The sequence below is a fragment of the Ambystoma mexicanum genome, chromosome 7p (assembly GCF_040938575.1).
Source record: "Ambystoma mexicanum isolate Mex_15411 chromosome 7p, UKY_AmexF1_1, whole genome shotgun sequence".
In the NCBI taxonomy this organism is placed as follows: domain Eukaryota; kingdom Metazoa; phylum Chordata; class Amphibia; order Caudata; family Ambystomatidae; genus Ambystoma; species Ambystoma mexicanum.
Window position 1 is genome coordinate 173,947,499 of NC_090939.1, and position 23,751 is coordinate 173,971,249.

A 23,751-nucleotide genomic window follows, 5' to 3' on the forward strand; every position below is an offset into this window, starting at 1 on the left:
TTAAGGGGAATTGGGAGGCAATGCAGCAACATCAAGGTTAGTGTTAAGGGGAATTGGGAGCCAGTGCAGCAACATCAAGGCTAGTGTTAAGGGGACATTGTGTTTCAAGCCCAATAGGAGTCGTGGATCATGATTGTGTCCCCTGCATTTTCAGTAGAGATGTTTTCAGCAGCCCTTAAGTAGGCCATTGCATGGGTTTAGTCATGATGATAATCATGACATCATCAATAGGACTAAAGGAATCTAATGGAGGGAAATATAGGAGGGGAATAACACTTACTAGGAGGCACAGGCCATAATAGCATCCATTTAAATCAGTGGTCCTCAAACTGGGCTTTCAAAATGGATCAAGATGGCTTTTTAATATCTATATGGATTAAGGTGTCTGCTTTTAACAGCCAGTATAAGAAGTAGAAAATCAGTTTATAATTTTAAGAGCCAGAAATATTTTTACTCAACGGGGGGCTTGGTATGAAAAGGTTTGCATGCCAGCGCTTTATGAAGAACGTCTTATTTGATTCCTCCCACTTCTAAGCACTTAAAAATAAGTGTCACCGATATGAAATGTAACACTACTGTAGTTATAGACTGTGGATGGATGAATGGGTGGTTTGGCCGTGCTGGGAATCAAACCTGTGTTCTGTAAGCCAACCACATATGCCTGGGGTGTGGACGCTTAGTCAGTGGCATAACACAAAATGTGGGGGGCCCTGCAAGTACTGCTGAGGGTGGCCCCCCTCTGCCACTGTCCCCCCTCACTGGGCATGGGCAGCATGGGTCCCCACACACCTAGCCCGATTCATGGATGTTTTTGCACGGTTCAAAGTGACTTTGCACTGCTGAAAATATACTTTACACAGTTCCATGAATCGGGGTTGTGCATGTAGTGCAAAGTCACCTTTCAGCAGTGCGAAGTCACTTTGAACGGTGCATATAATTCCATGAATCGGGCCCTTAGTGCCTTGTGCTATCTAGCTGATGCATATAACGTCTGTGAAATAAGTAGTTTATAGTATTGTATTCAAAGTTTCGTAAAGACCCCTACAACATTTCTTTCTAACCAAACAAGCATATCAAGGAAAGATGGAGAAGTAATGGCACCTAAAGATATACATACTAACATCTGGGAAATCAAAGACAACATCTGCAACAACTGAATTATGATTCAGGCAGGATTTCAACTTTCAAAGTCTATGGATAGCGCCTTCTCTCCACTCTTGAATACGGTGGACAGTTGTCCATACAGTCTTAGCGGTCAATCCATCAATCTAAACTTTCACCCCGATCCATGGAACTGTGCAAAGTGTGAAAAAGACACTTTGCACACTTCCATGAATCAGGGTTTGTGTCGGAAGTGCAAAGTCAATTTTTCAGCAGTGCAAACTCATTTTGCACTGTGGATGAAATTCCATGAATCGGGCCCTTGATGTGAATAAAGTCCAGGCCTGCTGGTCACGCAATCTTGAGGGAGGTTTCTGTGTCTACATGCCAGCCCGCCTCCCTGGCTCCCTTGTCTGTTAGCATAGACGCCATGAAAAGCACCAGGTACTAGATTGTTCAGTGCCCATCCATTGCTTTGGTTTAGCCTGGATTCTGCAATGAATAATCGGTTCAGCCGGTGCGTTATAATTCAGCCATGGGTATGATGGCATGCTGATTTGCTTTTTCTGTTGATTTGACATTGACAACATGGTTTGTAAGTGGATGGGCGTCCATGTTTTAGTCATGGGCATCATTTTGGTAGCTTTTAGTGATGTTAGTCTTCCTCTGGATTCCCCTCTCCAATCCAGCCATTCCTCTCAGAATGGGCCACCCCTGTATCCAACAGAAGGAGACCTAGTCTTATTCAGGGGAGTGCAAACATGATCTCAAGCAGGAGTAGCTCACCCAAACCTCATGTGCTCCAGTCAGCTACTTAATGCTTAATCGTTTAGACAAATATATATGATCAATTGTATTATTCCCTGTATGTTTTCAACAGTTTCTTATAAAACAGTACAAAACCACCTAAATGTAGATAATTGTGTACTGTTTGGTATACAATGGTGAAATTATACAGGGAATAATGAAATTGATCATATGTATGTTTCTAAACACCAATATCTGCGATTCTTTTTACTTTGCTGGGGGGCAGGGGTGTAGCCTGTTCTTTAGCTACAATTGTTTCAGGTCCATCCTATTCCAGTCTATGGTACAGTGCCTGGAGCAATGTTCCTGGCACTAGGCACAGAAAAGTGCAACTAGACAAACCTTTAGCATGCAGCTGGAATAGCTGTGCCCCCTTACCCCCACTTTTGACTATGCTGGCTTGGGCTGATGGGAGTTGTAGTTCAACAATCTGGAGAGCCAACACTTGCAGGCCATTGTTCTAGTGGAATGCATGGTGTCTGTGTCCATGTTAATTGTCCCAAAATGTTTCTACTACACCAGGAGGAATCTGGAAAATGTATTTGGAGAGGTCAACATCGGCTGTGCAAATGTCCTGAATACTATGTTAAAATATGTAAAATCAAAAACAAAATAATGCCAATGTTACAAATGTTATCTTGCTATCTTGATAATTTAATCAATTTGTGTCTGTTCTAGCTACAGAATCTTTCCAAACTGAAATACATGTCATATACTCACACTGTGGATGTTCTGATTTCTCACTCTTCAAAGTACAAGCACACATTTACTCAATGCTTGGGATCAGGGTGAGATGTGTAGTCATCCTAGACAGCCATTCTGCAGGCTTTGACACCATTGACTATACAATGCTGATACCTGATGCAACACAGGGGCAAGCATTAAAGTAACAGGCCAGTCCTGTTTTGCGTTTTCCCTTCACAAATATGCCAATTATTTATTTCTTTTATTTAACAATTGTTATATAGCACCAAATATGCCTCAAAGCAACGAAACACATCACATTCAAAACGAGTAGCTAGGTTGAAATGCAAAAAAGAGCAGGTCGCCAGAAACTACAAAGGGTTCATTGGGAAATAAAAAGGTGTCAAGTGCTTTCTGGAAACCAATCAAGGAGGGAGCCAGGTGGATCTTCTCAGGCAAAGAGTCACAGAAACGAGAAACACAAACTGAGATTTTTTTTTTTCTCTTGCGTTCTGGGATTTGCGACCATCAGGGGTATTTAAACGTAGGAGGTCCTTGCTTCTTGTGACTCTGGAACCCCCTGCAATCTGCCAATGTTAGTTTTATTGGAGGGATTTGGTAAAGCAATTGCCTTCATGACGGCAATACGGCACATTTTAACTTGAATATGGGCCTCATGCAGCCAATGCAAGTCGGCTTAGATGGGGAAATACCGCCATCATGTTCCTGGGACCGGTCGAGAAGTGGGACCAATGCAAGGAGCATTTAGTAGCAACCATAAAAAGGGCGCTCCCTCGGTCAATGTGGGGCAACACCCGCCATTGGATCACCCTTCTGAAGAGGCATGATGGCACCCTGGGATTACGTTTCGGACGCAGACTAGGCTGAACGTTGGCCCTTTGGCCTATCCTAGCCTTGTGCTACTTTGGTGAGAGCCCCTTGCCAGTTTTTTGCGGAAGGAACAAGGGTTGGCAAAGCACCATTTTAGGCTAACCATGAAATCCCAGGGGAGACCAACTCTTCTTTGCTACTAAGGGGCAAACAAAATAAATACAGTCTTGCTGAAGTTACATTTGAGATTGGTGCCGCCATTCAACCTTCAATTTCTGATGAGCAAGAGCTTAATTTGTCTTGGAAGCAAGACGACGCTGAGCAACCCAGGTTCGATCCCCTGGTTCCCGCTTACAAACCTCTGGGTATAAAGCGTGTTATAAATAACCAATTACAATTCATATATTTTAAAGTCCTCAACAGATGATACCCCCGTGGAAAGTTAGGTATTGAATATTGGTAGATTCCAATCCTATATTTTGTGAGATGGCGTCACAAACAGATTAAACAAAAGAATTGATAAATTGGAACCTTGTGGAACAGCACATAGCACGGGAAAGAAGTGGAGTGCCCCCATCTGGATTACCAAAGATCAATCAGTTATGAATGAAGGTCTCCTACGTACAACCTGACTCCCAACAGACATGCAGGCATTTAGAATGGCATAAAGAACTGTCTGATCTACTGTATTCAATGGTACTGATGAATTGATTAGCACTGGGAGGCAGGCGTTGCTGGAGTCTGTCATTTGGGAACCTATCATCCATCATTTGCAGTGTAATACAGAATCAGTCCGATAGTTACAGAATCAGTCCGATAGTTACGGAGCAGATGGAGATAATCTGCTAGGGTGAGTAGCTAATTGGAATACGTGTTTTCTAAGATCGTGCCTACGAATGGTAGCTTAGCAACTGACCAGTCGTTAATCAAGACATCAAGGTCCAGTAAGGGATTTTTCAAAATGGGCCTAATCACACTAGTCTTAAAGTAGGAAGGGAATATTCCTCGGCTGACAGTTTACAAGCCTCAAGCTAGGCAGAAGCATTTCACCAGAAATGAGTCGCAGAAGGCTCTGTCCACTGGCATCATCTGCACATGAATTAAGTTTGAGAGAAGCCAAAATAAGAGCCAACTCATTAGATTGAACAGGATCAAAAGATTTCAATTATAGAATCTCACAAGGGAGATTACAATTATAGAATCTCACAAGGGGTGAAAACAGCACGTTTGCTACTAAATAATGCTCTTTTAAGACTTCCTGAATTGTAACTAACTTTTCCATAAATACATTCCTACTATAGGCACATCTCTCCAATGAGTATTGAGGGCTGAGTCCCAGAAAGGGATTAAGACAATATTTGACTTTATTTAAAAGACTTTCCAATTGGTGGCACGCCACCCAGATTGGCTGAGTGTAATAGGTGGTTTTAGCTTTGCTTCCGCCAGGAGTTATTTTTGATAGGTTGGTGCAGAGATTCAAAAGTTATTTTCATGATTTAGATCAGCCCCATAGAAGTTCTGACTGCCCGAGTGTATGTTTAGTTTCCACTCATTTGGAAGAGCATCAGAGGCTAGGATTCCACTTCTGCTCTTTTTAAGTTGAACAGGTGCAGTGGTGTCCGCAAATGTAGGCAAAGAGGCAATACAAGAATGACAAGCAACATCTGTGTTGCCCTATAGGGCTCAAGGGGCTTCCTATAGGTAAGGGATATTTTTGTAAGGAGGGGCCAGTAATCTTAGTAAAGTTGTGAGTAGCAATCCTCTCACAGGTGGGTTGTCTCATATGAAAGGCTTGAAACGAGTTTATACAAAAAGGGATAAGAAGGTGATTAGACCAGTCCATAATATTGGTGGGGAACAGTCAATTAGAGACATGGGCAACAGTGACACTCTCTTAATATGTGTAGATTCAAAGCAAAGGTCACAATGGTTGTAAGTATTAAAAAATCCAGTAATTTATCCAACAGAGAGGAAAAAACATCAATTTTAGGATCTTAAAATCATCTAAACAGACAAACAAAATTAGGCTATGCTCTCTCAAGAACGGCGACAGTAATATGAAAAGACTACAGTTAATAACCCTGGCAATTCAAGGACACTAACTTCTAGAAGGGATGCTTCTAGGGGCGTCAACAAGCAGGATCTCTGTTTTCTGCTAATTCATACATAAGCAATTTAGAGTCCAATTCATGGAAAAGTGCACCTAGATCCTGCAAAACCTGCCTGTTGAGAACGACTCTGCATGAGGCTGCACGCATAAGTTATTCTGTGTGCTCTGCGTATTCATGAAATTGTTCCCGCAAAGTAAGCCTATATGCAAGTCGCGGTCAGAACAGATCTGCGTGAAATTACTGAATGAAAAAGTCAGAGTCCCAAAAGTCTGTTTTTTTGTCCTATTTGTTTGCATATTTATATGTGGGGGGAGACCCTCCGCAGCCCCCCACCTTACCCCTATACATTTTTATCAACTTTACCCCCCCACATATATACGAACAAATGGGGTCGGACGTTTGAGCTTCGGACTTTGTGCCCTTGGTCATTTTGTCCTATTCCAAGCCAGCAACGTGGCGGATGTCGGGTCAAATGGGGAGTCATCTTTGTAAGTGGAGTTCAGAATAAGAGTTTTGAGCTCTGAGTCACCCACCGCAAGTTGCTCTAGGGTGACATGAGGCCAGTGGTGGGAATCGTTGTAATTGAAAGAAGCATACTGGGCCTGTTCTGCTATCCAATATAATACGAGGTTGGGGGCCCCCCCCTCATAGGTTAAGGACATGTCAACCCATTTCTTTCGCACAGCCCCAGTGTGCCATTGGAATTCTGCACAAGCAGCATCTAACTTGGAGAAGTACTGCTTTCCAGGCCATATGGGGACATTCGCGAACACATAAAGCAATTTCGGGACTAAAACTATTTTCACTAGCGTCAGCCTACCCGCCATAGTGATAGGTATTGTCTGCCATATGCTCATCTTATTTTCAATATGATTTACCAAAGCCCCATAGTTGTTCGCCAACAGAGTCTGCTTGGTCCCGCTTATTTGAACCCCCAGGTATCGGATTCCTTCTGGAGACCAGCAGAGCGGAAACTCACACGACGGTTCGTTGGTGTTCTTATTGAGTGGGAAGATTTCAGATTTATTATAATTAATCATGAACCCAGAGAACTCCCCAATCCTTACCACATCCCGAAGAATCAGGTCCAAATTTGTACCCGGATCCCTGACAGAGGGCAGTACATCATCTGTGTACAACAATATTATTTCAGGCTGGTCTTTCAGACGGATATCTCGCCTAGAATGATGAGCTCTAATTCTGTCAGCCATGGGTTCTATTATCAGCGCAAAGAGGATTGGGGAGAATGGGCATCACTGGTGGGTGCCCCTGCTCAGTACGAATGGCAAAGATCTTTGGGAGTTAACTAGTACACTGGTTAATGTATCTAATAATTTTGGGCCCAAACCCCATTTTTCCCAGGACCTCCCACATATACTGCCAGGAGACCATGTCAAAGGCCTTCTGAGCGTCCAATGTTACCACAACCGCTTCTGCCTCCAGGTCTATCCTAGACATTTCATTGAAGAGCTTTATGATATTTAAAGACACCGATCTCCTGGGGACAAAGCCTGCTTGATCCTTGTGTACCATAAAGGACATGAGAGGTATGACCCTATTCACCAATACCTTGGCAAATATCTTTGTATCTACATTCATAAGAGATAATGGCCTGTAGGACCTACATTCATTGCTCGATTTCCCTGATTTCAGGAGAATTGTTATGGTGGCATCTCGTAGTGTTTCTGGAAGGATGGAGCTTTGAAGTGACTCGTTCCACACCTCCAAGAGGCGAGGGGCAAGCAGTGTTGCATGTTCCTGATAGAATTCAGGGGTGAGACCATCCGGCCCTGGTGCCTTACCCTTCAGGGGGTCCGTTATCACCTTCACTATCTCTTCAAGGGTGATCAGGTTGTCAAGCTCCTCTCTGACCTGGGGGCGAATAGTGGACATCTCATCTAGGAGAGAGAATGCAAGTTCTGGTCATCATACGGGTGGCTTGCAGTTTATAGGGTGCTGTCAAATCTTGCAAAGTCTTTAAGGATCTCATGATCAGCTTATTGTGGTGAGCCCTGGTCATCAATGATGCACTCAACTTGAGCCTGCCCATCTCCAATCGTGCTAATCTGGCCAGTGTCCTCCCAGTACTTTCAACCTCCCCATATCTCCTGGTGGCCTGCGGGCATGTGAAATATTGTACTTCCCTAAGATCATGTGACTCGAAGAGTTCCAGCTCGGTCCCTAGCTATGCCAACTTATCGGGACATGGCAGTACCAAGTATTCCTGCTCTAGGTGTTTAAGTCTGGCTTCTGAGCTTTGGAGGTCCCTCCTTATCGTCTTCAATATCCGTGCTTCCCTAGATATGGACATGCCCCAGAAATATTGTTTGAAAGGCTCCCATCTCACCCCAGCCCTGGTGGTCTGTGGGTCGTTAAAACTAAAGTATGTTTCAATGTCTGAGCGAATCTCAGCTTTAAAAACGATGTCAGAGAGTGCCTCAGATTTAAACCTACAGCCGCTGCGGGGCCCAGGGGACGATCCCATAATTAGCTATAGCATCACCAGTGAGTGGTCGCATAGTGTGCAGGGTTGTATCCCAGTCCTCTTGACCTTGCCCAACAGGGAGCCCGATACTAGAAACAGATCTATTTGTGATGAGCTATCATGTACTGAAGAATAGTATGAGTACTGCTTTTCTTGTTTGTGGAATGTTCAGCATACATCCTGCAGCTCCAATGATGCCATGCGTGTAAGCAACCTAGGGGTCGAAAGTGACAGAGGTCTAGAGGCTGTCCCTGTTCTGTCCCATACTGTGTCGAGAACCAGGTGATATCCCCCCCATATGATTGGAATCCCAATGAATCCCAACAGGATCGATGCCACATTATCAAAGAAGTCAGTCCACATTTGGGCAGTATGTTTTAACCAACAGGTATTCTCCACCAGCAATTACAAAGTGCAATATGACATATCTGAGCTCACGGTCTACATAACTCTTTTTCAGGCTAAACTATCATTGTCACAACCCTTCTAGCATGCAACAAATAGGTAGTAAAGAATCTGTTTGATCCCTACGTTGGTGCCAGTTGCCGCCACTCACAAGGCACGTGTCTCTTGTAAAAGGAGAATTTTAAACCCACGTCTTTCTGCATATGCCATTATTCTGGCGCTTTTGTTTAATTTCCCAACCCCTTTAATATTCCAGGACATCAGATTAGTCTCCATGCCGTGTACTAGAGGTTATAACATATTTTCCTCACTAATACATCTGATTTAATGACTGTATCACACCTGTAGTTACTACTCCCTATGTACTCTGCCACCAAAAGTTTTCCTATTTTCATTGGTATACTAAACTCAATAACGCAAGTTGCCTCCGGCGTCGCCCCTGGGCGCCAACCTGCTTCCTCTGATGTGCCAGGATTGGGACCGCCAGGAGTGGCAAGCCAGACCTTTTGGCTGGAACCCTTCAAACCATTTCCCCTCCTTCCCCCCACCATCACTGCCCCCCCAACCCAGCAGTCTTAAGTCCTCTCCCTCCCAATCTACCTTAGGTGGCCTGCCCAAACTTGGCCTTTTCTCCTTCCCTTGGACCAACATAACCATAGCAACTGCTTTGGGGGTAAGCTGCGAGCGCTGAGACCCAATGTCAGATTGTAATAGTGTACCGTACTATTCAACAATATCTATACAGCGAGGGATCTTATGTTAACTATATCAAAACAACATTGATAGGATAACACCAGGTGCTCATAAATAATACATCAATTCGGTGGTGGGCTGTCTCAGTGTCATCTGGCATTGGGAATGTCATGGAGAAGTCTTGCCAACGTCTGATCACCTTGGATCCCTGGCACAACTCCCTCTTTTCCCTTGCTGGGCGCAAAAGGTGGTGCCTGTCCTAATTGCTGAGGATCTAAGCTATAATAGGTTGCAGAAAGTCACCAGGTTTAGGGCAGAGACTCAAGGCACGATGTGCCCGTTCAACCATGAAGAAGGGGTGAGCGCAGAGGTGACCCCAACAGATCTCTAAGCTATTTCTCCACCACCTGTTCCAAACCTCCCGTTAGGGCATCCTCCGGTATTCCCACTATCCTGATATTTTTCTTCCTGGATCCGGATTCTAAAGCAGCACATTTAGCCTTCATAGTTTTCATGTATTTCACTAATACTGACACAGTGTCTTGGAGTGTCCTGGAGGCTCTGTACGGTGTCCTCTCTCACCCCAATCCTCGTCTCAGCTTCCGTAATGCGTCCGGATTCTCTAGCCAATTGTGTCCTCATAGAAGCAACATTGGCTGTAATATCATTCAGTTTCTTGTGGACTGCCGGAAAACCTTTTGCAATGGCCTCCATCATATGCGTGATGTCCAGGGGAGGGATCAGCAGTGGTAGAGCTTGTTCCACCGTAGAGATAGTTGGGGGTTCAGGGGTCCCCTTGGTATTAACTGTTGTGGACTTATCCATGGCGCATGTTTTTCTTGCTCCCCCGCACCTCTGGTCATCTTACTGCATCCAGGCAGGTTCTTCTCTAACAAATCAATAAGTCCAGCAGGCCTCCCACACGCAGATGCTGCCTCAGTTGTTCTAGTATCCGTGCAGGATCTTGTCTTGCTCACAACACAGGAGTAAATAGCTTAGTGACATGTGAGTCAAACTCTTCAAGTTGTTACCAGACCCGTGGCTGCCCATCAACTGAAGTGCAGTTCAATAGTGCGTGGAGTGGAGGTTGTATCTTCATTACCATACAGTAGCAGTGGGACTTGTAATAGGTCAGTACCCTCATGTGCTCAGAATATAATAGTGAACTGCTATAGGGAACTGCTAGCGCAGCACAGCGCCATGGGGAAGCTGGGTCACACAATGCACGGCATCAAAGGCTCAGGCTCGCAGATTCTGCGCAGGCTTCTTATGCGGATAGCAGTTGGAAGAGGCTTCACTCAGTACAGCTCATGCACCACTCATTTCCCGGGCCACCTTATGTGCATAGCCGGCACTAGCACCGGGCTGTACAGTTAGACTGCAGGATGTTTGCTGGGAGGCTGGGGGGGTGGTGGGCTCCAATGGAACTCAAGCATCCGGAGCATGCAGCACTCCGAGGGTAAGGGGACGGTCCAATCGCCGCACTCTCAGATGATCACCATAGTCCCTGCAGTGGTCTTCACAACACACACAAATCAGGCCATGCTTCATGCCCTGCATGGTTTCCCACATGTCGTCCACGTGAGGTCTGTATGCACAGCAAGTGCACCCACCAGGCATCAGCACCGCAGACAGAGCTGGCAAGTTTGGGTTCTCACACGGTCTGCTGTGCAGGTCTTGGGCTGGGGGATCACCCGAGCACTCACGTTCCCTCCACCAGGCGTTTTCAGTCCGGCATGGGCTCTGCCACTGAAGGCGCGGTCTGCCGATCCACCATGGAGCAGTCACATCCCTTCCACCTCCGTCAGGTGCATAGCAGGGCTTCCCGAGCTCGGTTGGTAATTGGGAACGCTCCAAAGAGTAGCCCCCGGTGTCGGCTGGATATAACTGCAAATAGATTGAGGATGTACTGTAGAAAAGACGCCTATTTTCTCATAAATGGTGCAGGTCTCAGCGGAGCAATGCCGGTTAGACCTTCATCGGCTCGTGCACAACAGCGCCCCACTTGGCACATTATTGAGAGGGATTGGGAATTTGCTGTCAATGAAATTGGTCATCCGATAGCTGATGTCTAGTGCATTATCAATGGACAAGAGAAGCTGGGTGAAGGAGTGTAGGTTAATCTTGTAAAGGTTTGAACTTGGTTGAGATTCCGCTATGGCAGGAACAGTGTAGAGTTTATCCCCAGTTTCTCTTTTATTTTTTAATTTTGGTTTGAATTTTTTTATTATACTTTCAAAAGAAGAATGCAAACAAAATGGAATCCATGCAGTTGTGATAACACTGATACACCGTATAGGGTCGTAACTGATGAACCCATATGTATGGATCATTGTACACCGACCCCAACCCTCACCCGAAATGATTTGTCTCACAACATTTTGTCAAGTGTTGGCAATAAAAGGCTGTAGGAATTTATTGTACAGATATGGTTATGCAGATAACAAATAATCACATATCATAATAATGTCATACTTTTGGGCACCGGGTCCTAAGGTTACCCCCTGTGGCCCGTGCCGCCACACACGGGCAGGTTACTGGCTGGCCGTGTTCCCCTGAAAGTATCTCCTAATAACAGCCCCTAGATGCAAGAGTTGCCGAGATTTCCCAAAGGATTTGTTCCATGCCTTGGATTTATAAATGGGTGCCGTCTTTGTGAAAAAGATCCGGGTCACCCAGTGTAATGGCTGGGTGTTTTATGAAACCCAGCCCTCTTGCTGCACAGAATTTCTCTAGTCCCCTGTTATGTTTTCTTCTAGCAATGTCTACGGACTTGTAACAGTGGGCCCCCTGTCATTTCTTTCTGGGAAGGATGGGCGAGAAATATATTTCTGTTTCCCTCCAATTGTGGGAAATGCCCACCAGGGAGGAGCAGATTTCCTCGAATAGATTTCTCCTACCTGAGTTAACCAGATCATTGCCCCCTAAGTGTATTATGAGGAATTCAGGAGGGCCTCTGTATGCGACCAGCTCTGCTCGTGTTTCGTGGATGTCAGCCCACCGTAGGCCCCTGTAGCCCCACCAAGAGGCGATGGTATTTCTAAAAGGCGGACCTTCTTTGGTTTCTTCAGGCCCATCGGCCTGTCCTGAAGACGAATGAGTGGCCGACAATCCATGCTGAGTTGAGTGAGGTCTTCCGGTGGCCTGTTGGTTCAGCAGGTGGGGGGTGGAAAGGAGGAAAAGAAAAAACAGGGATGGCTATATTAGCTGTGGTTTGATGTATCTTGTGTAGCAATCTGACTTCCATCCCCCTATGTTTTTTAGCTGTAATGGTGCCAGGCCTCCTTGCCACGCAGAGGTGGCGGCACCTATTCTGAAGGAGTGGGTGCCAAAGTCCTTGGGGTCCCACCCTGCGTTGCTGATTGCTTTCATCAGCACCCCTTTAAATTGGTAGGGGCTTAGTGCCGAGCCATCTCTCTGAATTAAAAACCTCCCCCCAACCTTGGGCCTTTGTGCGTAATAAAGGTTGGTGATACATACTGGGCAGTTTGTTGCCTCATCGATACAACAAATGTTAATGGTTCTTTTGGCCCCAGTTTTTGACTGTTGGATTTCTATGTTGACGCTGTCTTGTCTGACCCTGACCTCCATAACGCCTAAACCATTTGTGGCCTTCATGCTGGAGGCGATAAACTCTCCCACCCGTAAAGCCCCGAAATAGGCCAGAAAGAATGCTGTTTTGAACAATGTGATCTCATATGGGTGCCAGCATATGGTTTCTAACTGGTCTGCTATTTTTACCAGTTTGTTGAAATCAAGGGGGCGGCGGGTGTCTACCTGAGGCCCTTCCACTCTGGCCCATCCTTTCATAGCGTAGGAAATTAGGGCGTTCTGAGTGGGATCTGAGTCACCCTGTAATTTTGAGAAATATGAGATTGCTACTAGGTGTCTTTTTGCTCAGTCTCTCTTAAAACCCTGCATGTGTGCCCATTTTAAGAATTTTTCTATGTCTTTAATCATTATTAACTTGACATGGTTTAACCCTGTGGCTCTTAAAACTGTTTGCAAACACATACTGTACTGAGCTGCTGTAGTGCTTGCCAGGGCTTTCTCTGCCATCTCTATTAAAAAACCTGAGCCAGGGTTCGTATTTTCTATGGGGAGTTGTTGGCACCCGTCTTAAAGGTGCCTGTATCATGTTGGACATCCCGGCCTGGGCTCTCTGGCGCTGGCGTTGATGTCAGTATTTTGTTGGCACCCGTTTTTGAGGTGCCTGGTTCTTGTCGGTCATCACGGCCCGGGCTCTCTGGCGCAGGTGTTGATGCCGTTGTTTTGTTAGCACCCGTTTTTGAGGTGCCGGCCATTGCTCTTTGGTGCTGGTGTTGATGCTGTTATTTTTTGGTTGCCATTATTGCCAAGCATTCTGCTGGTATTGCTGTCATCTGTTCGTGGGCGTGCGGCGCTAGCTCCCAGAATCCTGGCCACTGAAAGCAAGATAAAGCATCTGCAATATTATTGTCTGCTCCTGCAATGTGTTTTGCTTTGACCACAATGTTTTCTTGTAGTGTGACCGCTGCAATGGCTTGTAGGACTTTCAACACTAAAGGGCATTTAGTGGATCTTCTGTTTATGGAGCCTACCATGGCCATGTTGTCGCACCAGACCAAGAGTTCTGGGTTCGCTAGTTGCCTGCCCCAGATGTGTAAAGTAAGCCAGATGGGAAATATTTCTAGGAGGGTGATATTTTTTGTCCACCCTGCAGCTTGCCATGTTATGGGCCAGTGTCCTGCCACCCATTCTAAGTCTAGTATGGCTCCAAACCCCTGCTCCCGACTGCATCGGTGAAAAGGACCCTTTTTGTTGATGTGTTCAATGGCGTACGCCAAAGTGTTGTCCCGTTAAAATCTTTAAGGAAATTCCCCCAAATTTCCAGATCTTGTTTCACCTCTGCGCCTAATCGGATGTGTAGGTGGGGTTTGGTGCAAGATTTGGTTTTTAGTTCCAGACTTCTGGAGAATACCCTCCCCTGAGGGATAATTCAGGCTGCGAAGTTGAGGCTTCCAGCTAGTGACTGGATTTCTTTTACTGTGCCTTTGTCTTTTCATGTCAAACTTCGTATTTTTTCCAGGAGTTCTGCTATTTTTGTTTCCGGAATTTTGCATATGCCCGTTGCGGACTCTATTTCGATGCCTAGAAAAATTATGTTGGTGGCTGGTTCGGTCGTTTTTTCCAACATTGCCAAGGCTCTGCTGCATTCTTCAGAATTTGCTGGCCCCGTTACCATGAAATCATCGTGGTAGTGTACTACAGGTGGGGGTGTAGCCCTCAAAGTCAAAGATCACCTAGAAATAAGACAACTCTCCTCAAAATTAGGGGAGAACGTAGACTCTCTATCTGCTAAGATCGCACTCTCCCCCAATACCACCATCACCCTCAATCTAGTATACCGCCCACCAGGCCCAATACTGGACTTTCAGGACAACCTCTCACATCTACTAGGTGAAAACCTCAAAACAACTACCAAAACTATTCTTCTAGGAGACCTTAACTTGGGACTCCACGACCAGAAATATAGACGCTCCACTTCACTAGCACAAGCTCTCTGAGAAATGGGCTTTGAACAAAAAGTACTCAATCCTACCCACAACAAAGGACGTACTCTTGATTGTATAGCTGACCACAACTGTGGCATCGACATCAGCTCCATCATACCCACCCCATGGTCCGACCACTTCCTCATTCATTTCCTCATCCCTACACCTAACAACTCTGTAAAAAAACTCAAGCCAGCACCTCCAGCCCTAGCCAGAAGCGCCAAGAGCATCACCAAAGAAAATATCTCACCCTACCTACACACCCTCACTACTAACCTCCCTGCCACATCTGACCCAGCTGCACTGGCGGATATCTACAAATCCACCATTAGCACTGCCATAGATATCATCGCCCCTCTACAAAAGAAAAAAGCAAAAATACCAGACACTCCAATACCTGGTTCTCAGCAGAACTAAAAGAATTACGAACCAAAAAACGCAAAGCCCTAAAGTTATGGCAAAGTGTGCCCAACACATCCTCGCTGTCCTCCTACAAATCACTGGCCACCCAATACAAAAAAGTATCATATCAGCCAATTCCGTGTCCTACAACGAAAGAATCTCTAGCGCCACCTCAGAATCCAAAGAGCTTTTTGCCATCTTCAGGGAACTATCCACACCGGCTACTAAGTCTCAAGAGGTTGTTAAGGACCAAGCATGGTATAACACCATACAGTCCACCCTCTTAAACAAAATCGAACTCCTCCAAGCTAAAATCCTAGACCATCACAAAAATCTCACTCAGCACATCCTATCAGCATCCCATACGGAAACTGTGACTGAGAACATAAAGTTTAAGCTCTTTACTCCATTCAAATTCAGAGAAGTCTCAGAAAAAGAGGTAATTGATATCGTTAACAGAATCAAACCTTCAAACTGTAAAGGCGACGCTTGCCCCACCAAACTAGTTAAAGACTGCGTAGAAACACTAGCACCATTTCTTAAAACTTTCATCAATGCATCCTTCAACACAAACTCAGTCCCAACCAGCCTAAAAGAAGCCTGGGTGCGCCCTCTTCTTAAAAAACCAACTCTAGATCCCGAAAACGCCAACAACTATAGACCCATCACTACCGTTCCCTTCCTGCTCAAGATCCTCAACAAAGTGCCTACACGTAAATACAGCAATACCTGGAAGAAAACCGCATTCTAGGAAAAAGGCAATCGGGCTTCCGCCCAGGACATGGGACCGAATCGGCCCTACGAGATCTCAAAATCCAACTAAATGACATCATGGACAAAGGCAAACCTGCACTCCTGCTCCTGCTAGACCTATCTGCTGCCTTCGACCTGGTCAATCACGATATTCTAGGCACGCAACTCAAAAATGAAGCCCACTTCTCACCAGAAGCCATCTCCTGGGTCAAATCATTCCTCGAGGGTCGACTTATGAAAGTCTTTTCTGACTCTGCGAGCGCTACCCCCACCACCATCTACTGTGGCGTCCCACAAGGGTCCTGCACTGCACCCACCCTATACAACCTCTTCACCCTCCCACTGTTCAATGACTTGGACCGTCGTCACATACCAGAAACCAATTATGCTGACGACACGCAAGTTCTGCTCCCTCTCACAGGGGTCTATGAACAAGACGCAGCGGCACTAACCAAGATCTATACTGCCATCCAAACCTGGATGGCAGCCAATGGCCTCTGCCTAAATGGGGACAAAACAGAGATCTTACTAGTTGGCACCAAAGAAATACTAAACAAACTCCCACCGCAGTACAAATCCTTCAACACAGATAACTCCACTATCACAGTCTCCACTGCAGTAAAAACACTAGGAGTATACTTTGACTCCACTCTCTCCATGACACGGCAAGTCAATGCCATAGCCTCATTTGCCACACTCACCACTAAGATAATCAATGCCGTTAAACCCTTCCTATCCACTAAAAACTGCCTGGCCGTAGCAAGAGCCACAGTAGGTACCAGATTGGACTATTGCAATGCCCTCTTCCTGGGCACATCTGTACAAAACTTTAAAAAAATGCAAATCACACAAAACAATGCCCTAAGAGCAGCCTTAAGCATCCCCAAAAGGGAGCACATCTCCCAAGCCAGAAAAGAAGCCCACTGGTTACGAATAAAAGAACGGATACTATTCAAATCTATGGCCATCACCGACAGATGCCTCTCCGGAAAGGCTCCACCCTATCTCTCCGAAAGAATCACCCTTAACACATCCACTAGACCCACTAGGTCACACATGACCAATCAGACCCACGTACCCACATTTAAAAGAAGCAAAGCCGGGGGGTTGAGCTTTCAACATCTAGCACCCAAAAATTGGAACGCACTCCCCACTGCGCTTAGGAACGAAAACTCATACCATATCTTCCGCAGACTTCTCAAAACCACGCTGTTTAACTAACTCTATCCGACCTTACCTATCCTACTGTATTTCACAAATGTATATATATAAGCACAATTGTATGTATATATGCTAACATGTTCTGAATTGTTTCTTATAAGTATACCATGTATGCCTGTAACAAGTTAAGATTGTTTCAGCGTCACGATGCCCCTGGGCGGATGTGCGCTATACAAATCCAGATAAATAAAAATAAAATAAATAAAAATAAATCCTGCACCCTGGTCTCTGTCTTTGGAAAGCCCATTGAAAAAAGGAGCTGGATTGTTCAAATAGGGCGTAAGATACTGTGCATCCCGTGGGGAGGCACCTGTCTACATAGAATTTGTTTTTAAAAGTGAAACCTAGCCATTGCTGGGAGTCTGGATGAACTGGCAGTAATCTGAAAGCGGATTCGATGTCCAGTTTGGCCATCATGGTGTTCGTGCCGCATTCTTGTATGAATCTTACCGCTTCTTGAAAGTGTGTGTATGATACCGTGGATTCCGTATGCGGAATGCCGTCGTTTAGCGATTGGTCTTTGGGATAAGATAGGTGATGAATTAGCCTCATTTTCCCAGGTTCTTTTTTGGGGACCAGTCCTGGGGGCGATATTATGTACTCTTTGAGAGGCATGAGGTCCCAAGGTCCCGCAATCCTGCCTAGTAGTAATTCCTTCTTAATTTTGCTTTCTACCATTTGCGGGTTATCCCTGGCTGACTTCAGGTTATTTGGAACATTCTGAGACCCGATGCCCTTGAACGGGATGACAAAACCCTGGGTGAAACTGGGTGAAACCATGCCGGATTGCTTTGCTGGTTTCTCTGTCTGGGTAATTCATGAGAGCCTCTCTAAAATTGTCTGGATTGATGGGGGAGCAGCCCGGGGTTAGACTTAGGGTTGGTGGGGTGCCTTTGATGGTACTCTTTTGTATTTTTGGCCGGTAGTCTAGTGCAGTTACTTGCTGCGTGATCACCGTTGCAGTTTGTGCACGTGTGTTTGTACCAGCATTCTTTTCCCCATGTGCACTGGTTTTTCCCAAAGGTCTTACATGGGATGTTGGCTTTTTGAGAATGGTTTTTGTTCTGCCTGTGGGTATTAGATTTAGCCGCCCATGGCTGGTTCTTCCAAAAGGGCTGCTCCCCTTTTTTGTGGTTTTCATTGTCGGAGGATCTGGGGCCCTGTGAGTTTTTGCTATTTTTGGGGGTTGTCTGTGCAGTCTCTTCTTCTGAAGGAGGCTCTGCGTTTAACATGTATAAGTCGTTCTGGACCTCATCCCATTCTATGGCTGGCCTCTCTGACATGCTTCTCCTGAATCTAATATCGTATGATAGCCAGGTTTTCCCTTTTTGAGCGATTTTTACTTCTCTGATTTTATCAACGTATGCCCATAATTTTCTGCCATCATGGGAGATTTTTTCTTCATAAATAGTTGCCAAGATGGTGAAAGCCTGTAGCCAGTTGTCCCAATTCTGTTCTACCTGGGCGTTTCTGGCTATGGCTTTTTCATCTATCTTTTTTGGATCCCTAAAAGCATCCTTCCCTTTGAGTTGGGCTTCTATAAGTGAAAAGATTTCGATGAACTCGCTCGCCTATATGGCTTCTTTGATTGTTAAGTCAATGTTCCATGCTAAACACCTTTTGTATCTGTTCAATATTTCTGTTTGAAAAGATTTAAGTTTTTGGTCTAATTGGGAACTACTAATCATGACCGTGTCTGGTGGGTTGTTGTTGCTCGCTCCTGACTGTCCTGGGGTATTTGTATTGGGGACTGACGATGCTTTTAAAGCACCCGCTGTGTCAGGAGCTGTCGTTGTTGGCGTAGTTAAAACTGTGACGACTGATGTTGGTGTTGTTGACGCCTGTGTTATTGGTGTTGCTGGAACTTGTGTTGCAGTAGCTGTTGCTGGTGGGGGGGTGGTACCTGTGATGTCCGGTAGTAGTGGTAATGTGGGGTCTGCATGCCTGGACTCGGCTGTGGGAAGTGTTTGTTTGCCCCTAATTGCTAGCAATAATTGCTGCATCTCACTCATGTTCTCATATAATTTAGACAGTTTTTTGTTACCTTTTCCCATGCCTTCTGTAGACTTTCTTCTCTTTGCTGGTGTCGTCTCGTCCTCTTGACTGGTTGGTATGAGAACCCTTTCTTTTGGTAAGCCGTACATATTTTCTCTGACCCAGGCCCAGCCATAGTGCTCCGCCACCTCCATGGCTGCTAGCAAGTGGGGTGATTTCGGTTTCTGGGACAGTGCTGAGGTTCCTGTGATTTTCGCTTCGGACACATGTTTTTTTAGGTCTGTAAAGCTGAAATTGACATGGCCGCCTGTGTCTGGGCGCTTTGTTTGTTTTTCCTCCACGCTCGTTCGTGCCAGCCTTGGATCTTGCTTCTACACGTGAACTCCCCGGGGTGTCTTCTGTTTCAGCGTGGTTTCTCGCAGCTCGCCTGCAGTTAAAGTTTCTGAACAGTACAATGTTCAAAGGAGGGGAGAAAAGACGCTGCATAAGCAGTGAACTTTTAAAGACTGCTAAAGAAGCAAAGTGTGGAAGACGCTGAGTGAACAGCGAACCTCCTGTCAGTTTGGGTCCCCGTTCAGGGTCCACAAACAGATTGTGTTTTCTTAGAGCATTCTGCTCTTATTTATAAGACCCAGGGAAGCCCTGGGTCTTTGATGTGTATAGTAGTGGGGGCTGTGCGCCAGCCCCCGGCTGGATAGCCAACATTTCTGGCCCCCTGAGGAGGGGGCAGGTCTTTGAACCTGGGCCCTGCGTGACTGTTGGTTTTCCGTAGGTGCATAGCACCTTGTTGGTTGGAGGAAGGGTGAGGTGCTTGTTCACACCTCACCCTTCCTCGGCTTTGTGTGACAGAGACTGCGTTTCTCTGTGCTTGTGGGAGAGAGGAGCAGGCGTGGGGGCGGGTGCTGCCCCTCTCCTAGGCTGCCGGATGGTAACATCATTTACTCTGCCTCGCCTTGGGCAGCCCTGCGGCATTGCCCAGTAGGTTCATTAAAATCAGTTTACCAAGTAGACTATTTTCGAGCATGTCTTAGCGGGACATTTGGCAAAGGAGAACTAGGCAAGAATAGGCAATGTACAATCTAAAATGACCCAGCTGTTCTTTGCTTAAATAGTCGATCAGTGTGTGTATGAATAAATCAACAAATAAATGAGATCTGAGAAAGGGAAAGGCTGGGTGTCACTGATATAAAGCTGCTGGGAAAGTGACAATATAAGGTTGATGCTGTGGCTACATGACGGTGTGGGTTTCTTAGCTAGGTGTGTGAACCCTTTATTGTTCCCAGGATCATTGGCAGAGATGTTCAGGTCTCTTAGCGTGGGGCTTCATCTCAATAAGCAACCTGTGCCTCATGAAAGTTCTGCTTCGTGAATGTAGTAAAGCCCCTTTTGGGTGCGTGGTTAATTTGATACAAACAAAGGGCCTTATTCATGGAATTCTTTGCACGATGCAAAGTGCCTTTTCACTTGTGCAAAGTTATTTTGCACTGCCAATAAACACCCTGATTCATGGAACCGTGCAAAGTGTATTTAAGTGACTTTGTGTGCCAGAAATCTGCACCTATGTGGAGCAAGCGCATTCACTTCACATGCATTCTTGTGAATCAGCCGCAGTTTGCGCAAGGGCAAACCGTGGTTTCTTGTGAGAGAAAGTGCATTTGCAGCCGCTTAGTGAATGGATCCCAATGTTAGAAGACAAAGGAGGGATTGACTGGAGCCTCTGTTTTGGTTTCCGCTTGCAGAATTCCAATGCAGTGCACAGGAACCGAAGCGAAGGGTAAACTGTGGCCCCCCCGGCATCTCTGCAAATGTGTGCAAGGAGAAAGCTTGCTGCTTTGATTCCAAGGTCGCCAACGTCCCCTGGTGCTTCCAGCCCACCATGGAATCGGGTAAGATAGCCATCATAGTGCCATGCGCTTCTTCTAGGCACTGAAAATGTACTAACTCTGCGTGTGTGTGTGTTTTTTACCTTTGTATACCCCTGCTCCTTACGCTCTCTACACTTTGAGCATTCTGCACTGTATAGATGCGCTGTATATGTGTTATAAGAGAAAAGTAGATACATGAAATAAAAAGTAGCAGTGTGGCCCTAATAACATTTCTGGGCCATCTTCTTTGACAATAATTCTCAGTACACACATCATCAATGCATGCGCGCAGCATTTAGACAAGCTATTGTGAAGGTTTAGAACCTATGGGGTGCCCATTTCCCAGAATTCCTGTTCTGACGCGGTGACAGCCCGTGAACCCTTGGCCTGAGGATGCATTTGACACCATTTGGAAGGCATAGGGCTTGATTCATGGAATTTTTTGCACGGTGTAAAGTGACTTTTCACTGGACTGCCAACAAACCCTCGGATTAATGGAACAGTGCAACATGTATTTCTGCCGTTCAATGTCACTTTGCACGGCAAAAAGACACTGTGCACTGTTCTATGAACCAGGGTGTTTGTTGGCAGTGCAAAGTCACTTTTCACCAGTGAAAAGGAACTTTGCACCAAGCAAAGAATTCCATGAATCAGACACTATTTGGTACAGATTTAAAATATGTGGGCTGCAACACCATGGAAAGGAGTTAACTGCATTGCAGACAAAAAATGTGTTCATGGTCGGAAGGCCAATTATACAGAATGTTGAAAAGGTGTACTAGTTACAATGGCACATAGGTAGGAATTTCTATGGACAGCACTTTGGGCCTGATTCACAGAAGCATTTCATAATGGAAAACTATAACCAAAAAAGTGATGGGTGAAAGGTGTTGAATTAATCTGAACCACTGGCAGCTTTCCTCACCACTGTTTTTAGCCCATCTGCACCATTGCAAAAGGGGTCCAGCCAAATGCAAATCGGTCAGGTACTGTCAATGATGGGAGCATCCCTGCCTGAACCGCTAGGCCAGGACCCCTCTGCACGGAAGCACAAGCAACCCCAGACGTGTTCAGCCTTGTTGGCCCTCATCAGTGAGGTGCGGCTTTGTTCCCTATGGCGCAGCGAGCAAAGGACCCACGTCTGGACATACTCTCTCTCACATAGGGGGACAAACTATAACCAAAAAGTGATGGGTGGAACCTTTTGAATTAATCTAAACCACTGGCTTTTTATAATGGCACAATCCCATAGGAAAACGCTCTGTGAATCCGGACCTTTGTCCTGCGTTGACTCCTGTCATAATGAGGGGCTATAAAGTAAGCAGAACAGTGCTGGATGAAGGAGACAGGGTAGAAGGTCTTATCTCCCAAATCAATGGAATTACATTTTAAAATAAGCCTTGGGGCCTCTAAAGGGGCTACAGTACAACGTGCTCGGCATCACAACCTGCGCCTTATCGTACATTCACAGCATGTTAACTCACAAGAAAGTGGGCAGTCTGGGGTGTAGGCTTTTAAAATGGCAGCTGGATATCAAAGTATTGGCTTTGAAGCTATGGGGTGGCCATTTTCAGGAATGCCTTTTCTAACGCAGTGACAGCTCGTGGCCCTTGGCTTGCATTTAGGATTTTTACGCATGCATGTGGCAGAATGCATTTTACACCTACTTGTTTAGCATATTCCCAGTACAAAGGGGCCACAGAGTACTTTACATAGAATACGTTTTGCAGCTGGGCATCTCAAAGATCAGATACGCACATTTAGCGTTATGGCCGCGTGTCATGGTTGAGGTTGGATTACAGAAACCAGGATCTGAAGCAGATGGGCTAGAATCATGAACTTGGTACAGAACTGTGTCACTTATTTGGGCACTCGAAGAATCACACAATCATTCGGTGAAATACAGGAGAATGGATTGGAAAAAGGTTTCCTGGTTAAAAAGACAGGGTCACCAATTTAGTAAGTTACTGAGGATCAAGGTGTATTTTTTGTGAATGAGGTGTAATTTACACCGATCTTCTGATGGCCCGATTCTCAAGTGGGTGTTAATTACCGAAAATGTCCTAAAAAGTGTTAATGACATTTTCGGTAATTAACACCTATTCTGAAGGTGGCGCATTCTTCCGAAGTCGGACTGAATGCGCCACTTTCGGAATATAGATGCCGGTTGCTAGGAAAGGCTGAAAACCGACCTAGCAACCAGCACTTTCGTTATCTCTCCTTTTGCATGGGTATTCTTGTGGCACTCCTCCAATTTCGGAACTGCCTGAAATTGGTGCCGAAGTACGGTACCAAATTGGTGTCATACAGGAGGAGTGCCACAAGATGCACACGTACAGGAGGAGTGCCACAAGAAGCACATGGTAGTGCAGATGGTGACAGGTGGGTCCTGCACTGCATTTGTTTATCTTTGTTTGCAGAAGAGTGCATACTGCCATCCATGGTTCTACTATGGATGGCAGTATGCACTCTTCTGCAAACAAAGATAAATAAATGCAATGCAGGACCCACCTGTCACCATCTGCACACCCAAACAGCACGTGCATTTTTGTTTTAATCTCAGCAGCATTTTTGTTAAATAATGATTCCCTCGTTATTTAACTAAAGTGCTGCCGAGATTCTGCAATCTGCCTGTTTCCATTAGAAAAAAGCGGATTACAGTGAAAGCACTGTCATGCTTTGCGAATACGCCCAGGCCCATATGAGAATAGTAGTGATGCCTCTGCATCAGGAAATGGAGCAGTGACTCGTGCTATATAGCAAGCTCACTGCGCCATGATGTGAATCGGGCCCTGAAAGTACTAATTTACACTTGATTTCTTTGTGAATACCATTTTCAAGTGTAAGTTGTGCCCATACATAGG

The 23,751-nt window shown here is 45.6% G+C and overlaps 1 protein-coding gene across 1 annotated transcript in view; it reads left to right on the forward strand.

Annotated features, from left to right (window-relative positions):
* The window catches only part of LOC138525801 (putative gastrointestinal growth factor xP4), an 89,758-nt gene that overhangs the window by 28,494 nt on the left and 37,513 nt on the right, over positions 1 to 23,751 (forward strand). Inside the window, exon 3 of the mRNA XM_069636015.1 lies at positions 20,762 to 20,908. Within this exon, the coding sequence (XP_069492116.1) occupies positions 20,762 to 20,908 (147 nt within the window). The remainder of the gene's footprint in view (positions 1 to 20,761; positions 20,909 to 23,751) is intronic.